Source organism: Sprattus sprattus (genome assembly GCF_963457725.1).
Source record: "Sprattus sprattus genome assembly, chromosome: 1".
NCBI classification, from domain to species: Eukaryota; Metazoa; Chordata; class Actinopteri; order Clupeiformes; family Clupeidae; genus Sprattus; species Sprattus sprattus.
The window spans coordinates 12,870,516-12,886,306 of record NC_137920.1 but is presented as its reverse complement, the minus strand read 5'-3'; the positions used below and the strand labels follow the sequence as shown (position 1 = coordinate 12,886,306).

The 15,791-nt window shown below is 40.9% G+C and overlaps 1 protein-coding gene across 1 annotated transcript in view; it reads left to right on the top strand.

Moving 5' to 3' along the window:
* The window catches only part of LOC308367435 (uncharacterized protein), a gene marked incomplete at both ends in the record, with an annotated part of 41,410 nt that overhangs the window by 994 nt on the left and 24,625 nt on the right, over positions 1-15,791 (top strand). Inside the window, 6 exons of the mRNA XM_080841344.1 lie at positions 5,086-5,249; positions 5,906-6,019; positions 6,931-7,044; positions 9,088-9,201; positions 9,552-9,853; positions 12,676-14,940. Of these exons, the coding sequence (XP_080697470.1) occupies positions 5,086-5,249; positions 5,906-6,019; positions 6,931-7,044; positions 9,088-9,201; positions 9,552-9,853; positions 12,676-14,940 (3,073 nt within the window). The remainder of the gene's footprint in view (positions 1-5,085; positions 5,250-5,905; positions 6,020-6,930; positions 7,045-9,087; positions 9,202-9,551; positions 9,854-12,675; positions 14,941-15,791) is intronic.

The window sequence follows — 15,791 nt, the reverse complement described above, 5'->3', positions numbered from 1 at the left end:
TTGGTTTTGACGTTTCCCCCTTCTTTATGTTGTTATTGGACATATCATGTGTCCTGTTCAGCTATGTTACATCATAATGAAAAAGTGGGATAATTTAATGTAGAGCCACATCATGTTTGCTTATGAAGGCTCCTGAATGTAACTGTCTTCCATTGCGTTCCACCTGTAACCTGCTACTCTAGCTATGTAGAGAGCAGGGAAATATTACTGTTGCTGCCAATAGTGGACAAAAAAAGTATTGCTGTATGAGTAAATCGGCTAACATAATGTACCTACTGAATGGGTCGTCTTAAACATTTTCAGGAGCCGCATCAGAACATGATATACTGAACTTAATTTGGCTTGCATGTGTAAAAGCAGATGGGTGCACATCTAGATGGTGAGAAGGAAGGTGGTGAGATGGTGAGAAGGAAGCTTTGTCTTCTCCAGCATCTTCAGATGTATGAGGCCTATTATACTTTTGCTTCCTGTATTTAGGGACATCTGTCCCAAGCTATTGTAGTGGCTGCACATTCAGCTGTTTTGTTAATATCTTTTTTTCAAGTGATTGAAAATAATCTTGTTTGTTTAATTATTTTATTTTAATTCACATGGCTACTCTTCATTCCCTGGTGGTGAACAAATGCATTGCAAGCCACTAAATATCTGTCTCCATGCTTCCTTTTTGTGCCCAAAGACCCTTGACACTAACCATTTGACAGTGTGTGTGTGTGTGTGTGTGTGTGTGTGTGTGTGTGTGTGTGTGTGTGTGTGTGTGTGTGTGTGTGTGTGTGTGTGTGTGTGTGTGTGTGTGTGTGTGTTGACTAAGTTATGTCTGCTCTGCTGTTTTATTTCCCAACTCCTGTCTGCTCTGCTGTTAAGTTCCACCTACACAGACAGATATAAGATCAATGGCGGAGAGTGTATGTAATCTGATGACACTTGAGGTGAGACACTGACTCCAGAACAGCCTCTAGGGGTTAACCTTTTTTTTATAATTATTTGTATTATTGCATACAAGAGGCAATACAGGTATCAGCATACTTTGTAATGTTATACAATTTATACACCTCCTTATGATTTTAACAACACTCATATTCACACGTGCAACACAGACACTCAACCGCCCCCAGACACCCTCCCACCACTCACACACACAGACAAACCCTCCCCCCTCCCCAACACACACACACACACACACAAACACACACACGCACACGCACACGCACACGCACACGCACAGAATACCCAAAGGTTCAGTCCCGAACACTTACATCACCTTAACTATGTTACTGTTTCTTTAAGGAAATTAACTCAAGGCTGAAGGAGGGTGTTCTGATGGTAACTGTGGTATCTAAGCTATAAAACCTTTTATAACAACTTGTGCAGAAACACAAAGTTCACTCTGAAACAGTCAACAACCAGTACAGGTGGAATATGTCTTAGGTAGCTTCACTGATCTTAAGGTAAGTGCGTTTACTTGTTTTTTTGTTAAACTGAAATGGATATGGGTTGAGGTTGAAAATGAAAAATGAATCTACATTTGAATCAATAATTTATCTTGATTGTCAGGCATGTAAACAAATGCTCTTAATAAAAGTGTATAGACCTGTTGCTTAGAGGATTGCAAAGGTAGAAGAATACACAGAATCAAATCTAGATTTTGAAGTAGACTAGGCTTCATTATTAATAGTTTCATAACATTGTTCTTGTGCTGATGTGCTGATGTCCTGCCTGTCCCGTATCTTGTGACCCCATACTGTATCGTGTCTGTCCTCATGTCTCAGCGACTCTAAACATGGTGTCTGGGATCTATCAGATTAAAATTGCTTGTTTTTACCAAGTTAGAAGTTACAGAAGTAGAGAAGAGGGTTGAGGTTTACCTTATGGTCACAGAGACCCTTATGGTTAAGCCTGTCCCCATAGCTAAAGCAGGACTGTTTAGGGGCCACATAGTGTGCTGAGGTCAGTGCTGTGTGTCTGTGGGAGTTTATCTGGTAGTACCAGAGGAGACAGGCTGACTCCAGATCAGCATGGTGACTCATGTGGTCTCTTTTACCAACTTATCCTGCCAGTGAGTTCAAAGGTCACAAGGTGCTGGTAAACAGCATTATCAAGACTGTAAATCATGCTTTTACCAGCCCGTGGAAGTCATCCATGCTGAAAGGGTTATTATGTTTCATTGTGCTGATTTCCAGTAAGTTCCGTTTAGTGCTTTTAACAGCCCTTGGACAAGAGCCATCTTTGTAACAGCAGGTGGCTGAAGTACAGAACAAAACTTGCACATGACTAAGGCAGTAAAAAGAATGATTAAGATTGAAAACTGTATCTGTATGTAGTTTTAATACATTGGACAAGTGTCCACAAGGTCTGGCTGTACCCTTGACAGAGGGGTGATATATACTGGTGCAGCTGAGGTCAGACTAAAGTCTGTATTAAAAGAGAGTATTATTTTTCCTTTCTTCCATTGTTGACACAGTGGCCCTGATTTCATTGATGGGCAACATAGCTGGCTACATGCAAAGTACGCCGTGTATAACCTAAAGCTAATTTAATAACTTTGCAAAATCATTTAGCTAATTTAATAAAATGAGCAAGATTTTAAGCTCAATCAGTATAGGAGCTCCATGTATAAATTAGTTATTTCAAAGTAACATCATATCCATGAATTTTCTAGAGCGTGTTGGGCAGATCTCCCCCACAAGTCTCCTATGGTGCACATCACTCCGCCCCATTGCCAACCAGAAATATGTAGTTTGCTCCATTATAGAACAATTACTGAGCTCTGTGTCATCGTTAAGAGGGTATGGTTGAATAATTGTGAATGCCTGATGACGTCATTGTCACATCCACTAATTACTCAGCCCATTTGTACTTGATTGCTCCCTGCTTTGAGTCAATTAAATTAGCAAACATAGGTATCCCTGCCTATTCTCACTGGGCAGTGACTGCTGCATGAAGCCTGTTTGCTGAGGTCATTGCCCTATGATATAAAAGGATATAAATGTATCCTAAGTAACAGAGACTCAGTCAAGTGAATATGGAATGTCAAAACTCAGGTTTAATCGTTATGGTGATGGCCATCAGAGGAGAGAGAGACGAGACCAGGTTTCACTAAAAGATAGTTTCACCTAGGCTGTTTTCACTGACTGACTGCTGAGAGGTCTCCTGTATTTAACCTATAACACATGTGGGAGGGGGTGGTTACCAGAATGCTAATTCTTACCTAAGAGACAGAAGGGCTAAGATGATCTATATTCATGGGGAGTTCCTGGCCTGAGGTGTTATCACTTCCCACAGTGATCAGGGCATACAGGAGCTGTGACCATTTGGGTTCTTACAGAATACACAGGATGTTTTATATTTAACATTATATAGATTTTGACTGTGGATTACATTGAATAATTTATCTTCTATTTCTCAGATACTATCAGATAGTAGGGCCCAGGGTATGTAAATGCACCAAGAGTATAAATTAAGTGGCTAATCTTCTTTTGCTTGTAAATAATAACTTTAATCTTTACCAGAATCCCATGTGTGCTTGATTGCTTTGAAATAAGCAATATAGTCCTGCCTATTCTCACTGGGTAGTCACTGCTGCATGAGGTCTGCTTGCTGAGCTCATTGCCCTATGAAAATTAGGGCCCAGTGTATGTAAATGCACTGATATAATAAATTAAAAAGCTAATCTGCTTCTGCCTTTAAATAATAACTTTGATCTTTATCAGGATTCCTACCAAAATCATGGTCACCCATTCTACAAGCAACACAGTTACACAATTTCTGTCGGCTATCTGGTCACATGACTCTGTTAACCATTCTCATACTTTGGCAGTGGGCATGATTGCTGTTTCCAAACACCTTTGGTGATAAGACAGAGGTCAGATTTCTTAGCTCTGCATTAGTTCTAGTAGTCTAAAATGACAAGTACCTGAAAAAGTCATTGCTGCATGTCAAAATTATTCAGCTGGATGTAAATCTATTGCAATGTCACTGCTTCTGTATACAGTCTAAATAGTCATGCGACCAACCAGAAACATTCATGTCCTTCTCTATGCATCTTACAACAACAAACATGAAGAAACATGAACAAAATATGTTGACAACAATAGCAAAGATTATTTGAAGATTGTTGGAAATAAATAGTAGTTTACTTAAGATGACATACAATCTTTCTTGGTCTTTGAACTTGGAATCGGGGCGAGATTGTGGGATATCTAAACGATGAGGTAATAAGATCGACGTATTGTTGCAGTCTGATAAATGTCTACATTTTTCATCTCTATTAAGATCTTGAATCATTTTCTTCAGGCATGCCATGCTGTGCTAGAGATGGAAGTATGATGAAGGTAGAAATGGAGAGATAATTAATTATGCTGCAGCTTACTGTGGAGAGAGAGTGGGATATGTGTAGAACGGATGGAACTCTGTGTTTTACCAATTCATCTTTTTGTTTGTACTTTCATGGTTGTGTCTCAAGCTCCCACACCATGATCTTACAGTTGTAACATCATATAATCTGGATACTAAGCATACAATTCAACTGTAGATAATCAAATACAGCTGCTGATGGAGATTTGACACATAATATATTTCAAATATGAATGTATATAAGAAAACAGAGTGCTTGGTCTCAGTGCTGTGAACTGGGGAGACGTGGTGAAACACTAGTCCTGTGGGACTTTGGACTATCAGCATGAAGTCTGTTCCTGCTGTAGCTCAGTTCACCACTGACATGAAAACAACAACAGCTCTCTGCCTCTCTTCTCTGTTTTCTTGACCAGAAGGTGCCCTAGAATGATTAGAAAGGGACTTGCATGGGTTTGGTTATAGATAAAGTTCATGAATTGGTTCTGTTATGGTTTTATAGGCTGGTTGCTTTTGCATTATAGCATATTACATGCTTGATATGTGTGTATACACACTTCTCTGTTGCTTTAAAATATGAAATAATATTTAGCCTTTTTCAATCCATTGATTTATATTTTTAAACTAGCTAAAAGACCCTCTAGTAAATTAACAAAATTGGATGTGAGGATTGTACAGGGTTATATTGTCATTGCAGTTTTTGGACTAGTTCTGTATTAATTGTTTTTGCTGTTCTAGCCTATTGAGACAACTGACATGTATCAAGATGCTGAAGAGGCTGCAGGTCACAGTAAGACACTCAGACCAGAGTCTGCACTACACAGCTGTGTGACCATGAAAAACGACCAGGACATGGATGATCCTGTAAACATGAGCAGCACATCATCGCAGACCAGTGCAGGGTGAGTACAGAAAGCATGAAATCACTCTTTCAAACACAAACCTGCGTCAAGATAAACTCTTCCATGTACATCCCCCACCCACCCCCCCCCCCACCCCCCCACCCCCTCCACACACACACACACACACACATAGATTCTATAGTTTTAGTTCAGATAAATTCATGACCCCATTCACACACACACACACCACACCTGGCAAACAGACACACAAAAATACACGCACAAAAATGCATACACACCCACACACAAACACACACACACACACACACACACGCACGTGCACGCGAGCACACGCACACACACACACACACACACACGCGCGTGCGCGCGAGCACACGCGCACACACACACACACACACACACACACACACACACACACACATACACACACACACACACACACACACATATGCACATATACACAAATAAATAATCAAGGACAAAGGAAGCAGGGTTCTTTAAAATATTCAAGCACACACAAACACACATGCACAAACGAAAACCCGCACACACACACACACACACACAGAAGAACAAACCTGACATAGGTAATATACAAATTAATACAGACTATCACTTTTTAAAAACACATCAATAGCATGAGTGTGTTGGTGAGAAATTAAAGTATCTGCTTCTCTGCTTCTCAACACTAACAGATCAAAGGCACTCAGACCTCCATCTCCAGTTCCCAGCTGTGTTTCCATGAAAAGTGACCGGTCCATGCCTGAACCTATTTCCTTCAGCAGTGAACCAGCACACTCAGACCCATTGTGAGTTACAAACTTTTAATACGGATTTTACTATTTACAAGATCTATGCACATGGTATAAATTAAATTGAGGGATATTATTTCAGATTGCAAATGCACGTGCACACAGTAATAATATCAATGCACACATGTAAAAAAAAACACGCACACACACACACACACACACACACACACACACACACACACACACACATACACACACACACACACACACAAACACACACACACACACACACACACACACATACACACACACACACATACACATTCACACACACACAGAAACACATATACACAATAATTAATCAAGGAATGAAGGAAGCAGAATTCTTTAAATTATTCCCGTGCACACAAACACACATGCACAAACCTTGTACGTCGCTTTGGACAAAAGCGTCTGCTAAATGACTAAATGTAAATGTAAATGTAAGAACACACACACTTACACAAAACAATCAGACACACAAACACACAGATATGAAGTAATTGGAAATTAATGCAGCAACTGGAGCAACATGGGTTCATTGTGCCTAGCATTGTAAATGTAAATGCAATGCAAATGCACGCTGTTCTGAGCTCACACACGTTTAAATAGGATTCTGAAATGTTTCGAATGTACTTAATTTTGTGACCACTGGAGATAGCTACCTGTGTGGAGTATATGCTGCTAATGCAGGAGATAGCTACGTTCTGAAATCATTACAGCTACCGACCTGAGGAAAGCAGCACGGTGTCTGTGTCTTCTCTGAACATACACACACACAGACACATACACATACACACACACAGAATATCCTGACTTAACTGATATACAAATGAATACACACTATCACTTTCTAAAAACACATCAACAGCGTGAGTGTGTTTGTAAGAAATTAAAGTTTCTGCTTCTCTGCTTCTCAATACTAACAGGTCACAGAAGCACAGACCTCCATCTCCAGTGCTTAGCTGTGTCTCTATGAACAGTGACCGGTCCATGCCTGAACCTATTTCCTTCAGCAGTGAACCAGCACACTCAGACCCATCGTGAGTTACAAACTTTTATTACGGATTTAACTATTTACAAGATCTATGCACATGGTATAAAATAAATTGAGGGATATTATTCAGATGCACGTGCACACAGTAATAATATAAATGCACACATGTAAAACACACACACACACACACACACACACACACACACACACACACACACAGACACACAAACATACACACAGACACACATACACACACACACACACACACACACATACACACACATACACACACACACAGAAACACATACACACACACACACACACACACACACACATACACACACACACGCACACTCACACACACACACACACACACACACATTCAAACACACACATTCACACATATACACAATAATTAATCAAGGAATGAAGGAAGCAGAATTCTTTAAATTATTCCCGCGCACACAAACACACATGCACAAACCTTGTACGTCGCTTTGGACAAAAGCGTCTGCTAAATGACTAAATGTAAACGTAAATGTAAGAACACACACACTTACACAAAACAACCACACACACACACACACACATATGTAGTAATTGGAAATTAATACAGCAACTGGAGCAACATGGGTTCATTGTGCCTAGCATTGTAAATGTAAATGTAATGCAAATGCACACTGTTCTGAGCTCACACACATTTACACAGGATTCTGAAATGTTTCGAATGTAGTTAATGTTGTGACGACTGGAGATAGCTACCTGTGTGGAGAATGTGCTGCTAATGCAGGAGATAGCTACGTTCTGAAATCATTACAGCTACTGACCTGAGGAAAGCAGCACGGTGACTGTGTCTTTTCTTAACATACACTTTATATCCACTCCACAGGTATGCATTCTTGTAAATACATTTACGTCAGGGCAGTGGAAGGAGGTGTTTTGATTTTGTATTGGCAGTTACTGTAATACTTATTTAGGAATGAAGAGATAATGCTACTATATTTAGACATTAGATATGCTAGCACGGAGGATAGTGTGGTCTTTGTGCAACGTTTTTGTGCGAAGATGGATTGAGGTACAAAGAGGTGTGATACTTTGAATGTGTTTTTTATATACGTGTTCAGTGTTGGTGATGTGTAAAAAGGCATGAGTGATTCCGGTTCTGTTGGAATGCTACAGTTGGTAAGGTCAATGAGTTTGATACTGACATGTCAAAAGGGCTTCCATCAAAATTGGACTGTATTTAATGTTGAAATATATTTTAAATGTTGAAATGTATTTGTATTAAGCATTTGAAGATAGATGTGTTCAAATCATGTGTGGTCTGGTTCTCATTTACTGGTTAGGGTTTCGGGCTGGTAACCGGAGGGTGGCCGGTTCGATCCCCGACCAGTAGGACAAATGTGGGTGGGGGAAGTGGTAGAGCACTGCTCTCCCATGCCCACATCCAAGGCTGAGGTGCCCTTGAGCAAGGCACCTAACCCCGATCACTGCTCCCCGGGCGCTGCTGAAGGCAGCTCACTGCTCCGGGTTAGTGTGTTTCACTGTGTGCTTCACTGTGTGCTTCACTACCCTGGATGGGTAAAATGCAGAGACTAAATTCAGAGTTTGTGTGTGTCACTATCTCTGCCGTGAAAACAGTCACTAGTCACTAGGGCTCCATTTCCATTTACAGCTACTGACCTGAGGAAAGCAGCACGGTGTCTGTGTCTTCTCTGAACATACACATCATGTGTTAGATTGAAACACATACTACACACACACACGTACACATACACATACACATACACATACACATACACATACACATACACATACACATACACATACACTTACACATACACATACACATACACATACACATACACATACACATACACATACACATGCACATACACATACACATACACATACACATACACATACACATACACATACACATACACATACACATACACACACAGAGAATATCCTGACTTAACTGATATACAAATGAATACACACTATCACTTTCTAAAAACACATCAACAGCGTGAGTGTGTTTGTAAGAAATTAAAGTCTCTGCTTCTCTGCTTCTCAACACTAACAGGTCACAGAAGCACAGACCTCCATCTCCAGTGCCCAGCTCTGTCTCTATGAAGAGTGACCGGTCCATGCCTGAACCTATTTCCTTCAGCAGTGAACCAGCACACTCAGACCCATCGTGAGTTACAAACTTTTATTACAGAATGATCCAATCTAATGATCATTGCCAGACTGTTTCCTTTATCCTGTGTTTTCCTAAGTCTGCTTCAATATGTTCACATAATTGTGTGCTGCATATTGTCTCTCTTTACTGAGTACTCTTCTTCAATATGTTCACATAATTGTGTGCTGCATATTGTCTCTCATTACTGAGTACTCTTCTTCAATATGTTCACATATTTAATGTGTTTGGAATTTTTCATTTTAGCCTGAGGTTATTTCTTTTTTAAATTGACATTGTTATTATTAATGCTTTAACATAATCGCCAATAGTACATAAACCTATATTATTTGAATCTGGGTTTACAGAGCAGGTGTTCTCTGCTGTGAATTGAGTGCTGAGCTGACCCAGGACCAGTCCAGGTGTGGGGTGTGTGAAAGGGTACTGAGGGACCAAGTCATCTCCACCTGTGGACACAGTTTCTGCAGGCAGTGCATCAGCAGCTACTGGGAGCAGCCTGGACTACCAGGAGACCAAGCCTGTCCCCAGTGTGGAAAGACATGCAGAACTCAACCTCCTCTACAGCCTATTCTGGATGAACACACAGACATAGTAGAAAGCAGCAGACCCCTGCACACTGAACACAGACTAGACAGATGGAGCAAACTAGGTAAGGGTTTCCTGATGTTTATATATATATATATTAATTAATCAGTTAATTGGGGCTGGAAAGATACGCTCATTAACATTTGAACAATGTTGAGAGTTATTGTGAACAAGTTTAATAAAGTTTGACTGACTGTTTTCTTTCGCTTAATGCGCCTTATAGTCCGGTTTGCTTTATATATGAAAAAAAGAAATCGAAAATAGACCATTCATTCACAGTACACCTTATAATCCAGTGCGCCCTATAGTGGGGAAAATACGGTATGTGCTTTTATACAGAAACATTACATTCCATTTGAACATGAAAGTGTTTGAATAGTAATTGTAACTAGAAAATGCATTTCCTGAAGGAAATACCAGTGCATGAAATGCAAAGGTTAAGAAAGGAAGAAGAAAAGAAAGAAGAGTGAAAGAAGGAAAGAAGAAAGGAAAGAAGAGTGTAAGAAGGAAAGAAGAGTGAAGAAAGGAAAGAAAAGTGGAAGAAGGAAAGAAGAGTGGATGAAGGAAAAAAGAAAGGCAAGAAGAGTGGAAGAAGGAAAGACAAAAGGAAAGAAGAGTGAAGAAAGGAGAGAAGAGTGGAAGAGGGAAAGAAGAAAGGAAAGAAGAGTGAAAGAAGGAAAGAAGAAAAGAAAGAAGAGTGAAGAAAGGAAAGAAGAGTGGAAGAAGGAAAGAAGAAAAGAAAGAAGAGTGAAATAATGAAAGAAGAAAGGAAAGAAGAGTGAAGGAAGGAAAGAAGAGTGGAAGAAGGAAATAAGGAAAGAAAGAAGAGTGAAAGAAGGAAAGAAGAAAGGAAAGAAGAGTGTAAGAAGGAAAGAAGAGTGAAGAAAGGAAAGAAAAGTGGAAGAAGGAAAGAAGAGTGGATGAAGGAAAAAAGAAAGGCAAGAAGAGTGGAAGAAGGAAAGAAAAATGGAAGAAGAAAATAAGAAAGGAAAGAAGAGTGGAAGAAGGAAAGAAGAGTGAACAAGAGTGGCTCTGGATGAAGAGATAAAGAGAGAGTGAAAATATTGAAAAAAGGAGATGAAAATGGAGTGAAGAAGAGAGATTGAGTGTGAGAGAAAGTTGACAGAGAGAAAGATGGAGAGATGGAGAGAAAAAAAAATAGAGAATGGATGGTGTCTTAATGTTCCTAGTTACAGTTAAATTGAGAGGGACAGAGAGAGAAGAGGTTCTTTGGATTTGGCACAGGTGTCAGTGAAGCATACTAAGGCAGAAGGCAGTAACTTCTATGTTAAAGCTCAGTGGTATGATAACAATGGAATAATGACCCTATTAATTAATCAGTAGTAATACTATTTCATTTATCACAATTACCAATACAATGATTATCACACACACACACACACACACACCATTGAATTATCACATTAAGCACATAAAACAATGAACTTGAATTGTCACATGAAACACATAATGTTAACTATGTATTTCTGGTTATAATACTTTTACTTTGATAGGGACCGGATGTTGTACCTGAGAGGGGGATTGGGTGTGTGGTACGGATTTACTTGAAGTTGAACCAGTAAATGGAGTTAAAGAAACAAGGTGTTTTCTCTGAGTTTACATGGTAGCAGAGGATGGCTTCTGCAAATTACAAGATTCCGCCGACCTTTGACGAAGGAAAGCCGTATGAAAGCTGGAAAAATGAAGTTGAAATGTGGACACGAGTTACCGAACTTCCAAAAAAGAAGCAGGCTCTTGCGGTGGCTTTGGCGCTTACTGGGCGAGCGCGAGACACAGCTATGGAGGTACCTATCGATGATCTAAACAAAGATGCTGGTATGACAACTTTGTTAAATGCACTTGATAAACTGTTTCTGAAAGAAGAAAAGGACATAACGTATGAGGCATATTCGAATTTTGATCGGATAACGAGAGACAGTAACGTGTCAATGACTGATTACATCATTAACTTTGAGCAACGTTATTTAAGAATGCGCAAATACAACATGGAATTGCCCGATGCCGTTTTAGCTTTCAAGTTGCTTGACACGGCATGCATTGAAGTAAAAGACCGACAGTTAGCGCTGACGGCATGTACGGAATTAACGTTTGCTTCAATGAAGTCGGCACTGAAAAGGATTTTTGGAGGGAAGATGTCAGCTCCAACGATGGGAATTAACCAAGACGTTGCCTACGTCACGACTGAACAGAGGCGCCAGAGAAGCAGACCGTCGTGGTCAAAAGGCGAACAGTCAAAAACACCCTTGCCAGGCACTAACCCTTTGGACAAGCTCGGACGCAGATCAAAATGTGCCATTTGCCAAAGCACATTCCACTGGGCTAAGGACTGCCCACACAAGGGTGAGCAAGTAAAATTAACTGAAGACGTTGATGAGTGTAACATTACTCTCTTTACAAAAGAGTCACCCACTGATGCAGAAATATTTTTGACAGAATGTTTTAGTTCTGCAATAATAGACACTGCCTGCACACGCACTGTGTGTGGAGAGGAATGGCTAGATAGCTATATCAGGGGAATAAGCAAAAGTGAGTCAGAGAAGATGAGAAAGACTGAGCAACGCAGTAATAGACCATTCAAGTTTGGGGATGGAAAAGTGGTCCATTCCACCAGAAAACTGAAAATTCCGGCAAAGATTGGTCAAACAAAGTGCAACATTGAGACTGAAGTTGTTCCAGCACAGATTCCACTGCTTTTAAGCAAGTTGTCCATGAAAAAGGCAGGGACTGTTCTCAACATGGAAAATGACAGTGCAGTGATGTTCAATCAACCTGTACAATTGGACTTTACAAGCTCTGGGCATTACTGTGTGAACATTATGGACACTGGGGGTGAACCCTCTCAAAGTGATGATTGTGTCCTTGTAGCCACTGGAGGTGGCGCCTCTAATGAACAAAGCGATGAGGAAATACTGGCTGTCGCAGAAAACATGAGCACAGCTGAAAAGAAAAAAATGCTAGTGAAACTTCACAGACAGTTTGGTCATGCCTCGGCTGAACGGCTGCTAAGGCTTTTATCTAGTTCAGGCACAAAAGATGCAGAAAGTGCCATCATTCTTGAGAAAATTGTGAGTGAGTGTGACACATGCCGAAGATACAGTAAGATGAAACCCAGGCCTGCTGTTGGTCTTCCTCTGGCATCTCAGCACAATGAAACCGTGGCAGTCGACCTCCATGAACTGAAGCCAGGTATGTGGTATCTTCACATTATTGATCAATTCACGAGATTTAGTGCAGGAAGCATTCTGACCACTAAGGCAGGACCTGAGATTGTTAAACACTTCATCCATGACTGGATAAGCGTGCATGGCCCACCTCAGAAGCTGTTCAGCGACAATGGAGGAGAGTTCAACAATGATGAGGTCAGAGATATGGCAGAAAATTTCAACATAGAAGTAAAAACAACAGCTGCGTACAGCCCTTGGAGTAATGGACTGTGTGAACGTCACAATCAAACATTGACAGAGATCATACAGAAATTGAGAAACAGTAACGACTGTGACTGGGACATTGCCTTGGACTGGGCGCTCATGGCAAAGAATACCATGCAAAATGTTCACGGTTACAGTCCTCATCAGTTGGTGTTTGGACAGAACCCTAACTTGCCCTCCGTGCTGACTGACAAGCCGCCAGCCTTAGAGGGCAGTACAAAAAGTGAGTGGGTAGCAAAACACATCTCTGCCTTACATGCAGCAAGAAGGGCATTTACTGAGGCAGAGTGTTCAGAGAGAATAAGGAGAGCACTGCGTAAACAGCTACGGAGTACAAATGAGAGATACGAGACTGGTGACAAGGTGTACTACAAGAGAGTAGATTGCCCAGAGTGGAAAGGACCAGGCACTGTGATAGGCCAAGATGGAGCAGTGGTCTTTGTCAGACATGGTGGTACCTGTGTTAGGGTGCACTACCTGAGACTTATGAAAGAAAAAAACTTGACAGATGCTGCAGAAGATCACACCTCTCTTGACAGTGACATGGATGATACAGGAACAGGAGTACTCACAGGGATGGAGACTGAAACACACCAAGCAGATGATGACACATGGATGCAAAATGCCATAGAACTGCGAAATGATGTTCCTCTGAAAACAGGGCAAATTCTGAATTACAGAGATGGCCGTAGTGGATCTTTACACAGAGCAGAAGTTCTTGGTCGAGCAGGTAAAGCTACCGGCAAATACAAAAGTTGGTACAATTTGCTATACATTGAACCAAGCAATGTTGCAGGCAAGACTGATTCAATCGATGTATCAAAGTTGAATGACCTTCAGATAGAGCCACCTGTGATGACAACAGATAACAGTGAGGATGTGCTAATAACAAAAGATGTGTCATTTGACATAGCTAAACAGGAGGAGATAAAGAATTGGAGTGACAACAAAGTGTTTGAAGTTGTTCAAGACAAAGGACAAAGAAGCATCAGCACCCGATGGGTATGCACTCTGAAAGAGACCTCGGCCGGGATAGTACCTAAAGCAAGGTTAGTGGCAAGAGGTTTTGAAGAGCTTCAAGTGTCAGAGCTACAGAAAGATTCGCCAACATGTGCTTCTGAATCCCTTCGACTACTTTTAGCTGTTATCTGTCAAAAACAGTGGCCACTACATTCCATGGACATAAAAGCTGCATTCCTACAGGGAATAGAGCTGTCACGTGACATTTACATCAGGCCTCCCCATGAGGCAGACTGCAAAGGAACATTATGGAAGCTCAAAAAATGTGTGTATGGTTTGGCAGATGCCTCACTGTACTGGTACAACAGAGTGAAAGAAATAGTGCTGGAAGCAGGGGGCAAAATGTCCAAAGTAGACCCCGCTGTTTTCTATTGGACTGACAAAGACTGTGCTGTTACTGGGGTACTGGCATGTCATGTCGACGACTTCATATGGGGAGGCACCCAAAGCTTCTCTGAAACAGTGATACCTTACCTCAGGTCAGTCTTTCAAGTGGGGCGTGAAGAGCATGATCGTTTCTGCTATGTTGGAATAGACTTTGTGACTGTAAATAATGCTGTGCAGGTTCATCAGGAGAATTACACCCAACACATGCAGCCCATACACATGGCTCCTTCACGAGCTGTCAAGCAAGACTCTCCTCTTTATGAAGAGGAAAAGGATCAACTCCGATCAAAGATAGGTCAGATTCTCTGGGTAGCAAGACAAAGCAGGCCAGATGTCATGTTTGATGCTAGTAACTTGGCCTCTAACCTTAAGAATGCAACAGTGCAAACGATTCATGAGGCAAACAGAATACTGTGTAAGCTTAAATCCAAGAAAGTAGTGCTAAACTTCCAACACTTGGGAAGTGAGAGTGCTCTCAAGATTGTCATGTTCAGTGATGCCTCTTTTGGAAATCTTTCCGATGGAGCCACTCAAGGAGGTCATTTAATTGTTTTGATGGGAGAAGATGGTACATTTTCACCACTCTCTTGGCAATCAAAGAGAGTAAAGAGAGTTGTGCGAAGTACACTTGCTGGAGAAACATTGGCAATGTCTGATGGAATAGACAATGCAATTTTTCTAGCCACATTGTTCTCTGAGCTGACATCAGGTGGCGCTGCAAACGCACCACCTATAATCTGTGTGACAGACAACCATTCGCTTGTTGATGCACTTAAGTCTACGAAGTCTGTCTCTGAGAAAAGACTTCGCCTGGAGATAAGTAGCATAAAAGAACTTGTCCAAATGAAGAGGATTGAGCGTGTGTTGTGGAAAAACACAAAAGACCAACTTGCAGACTGTCTTACCAAAAAGGGCGCATCAGCTCATATGTTACTCAAAGCACTGAGTGATGGACAATGGAAGCTTGACTAAACTGAAATCTTAATTTTGTACAGTTGTTATACCTTTGCACTAAAGTACATTCAGAAAATGTTTAACCAAGTTAGGCTATATATTTGCAATATGTTCACTTTTGTTATGTTGTTACCTAAAGGGCACTGAGGTGCTGTAAGAATATTCAGGTTACACTTTGACTATGCCCTGTGA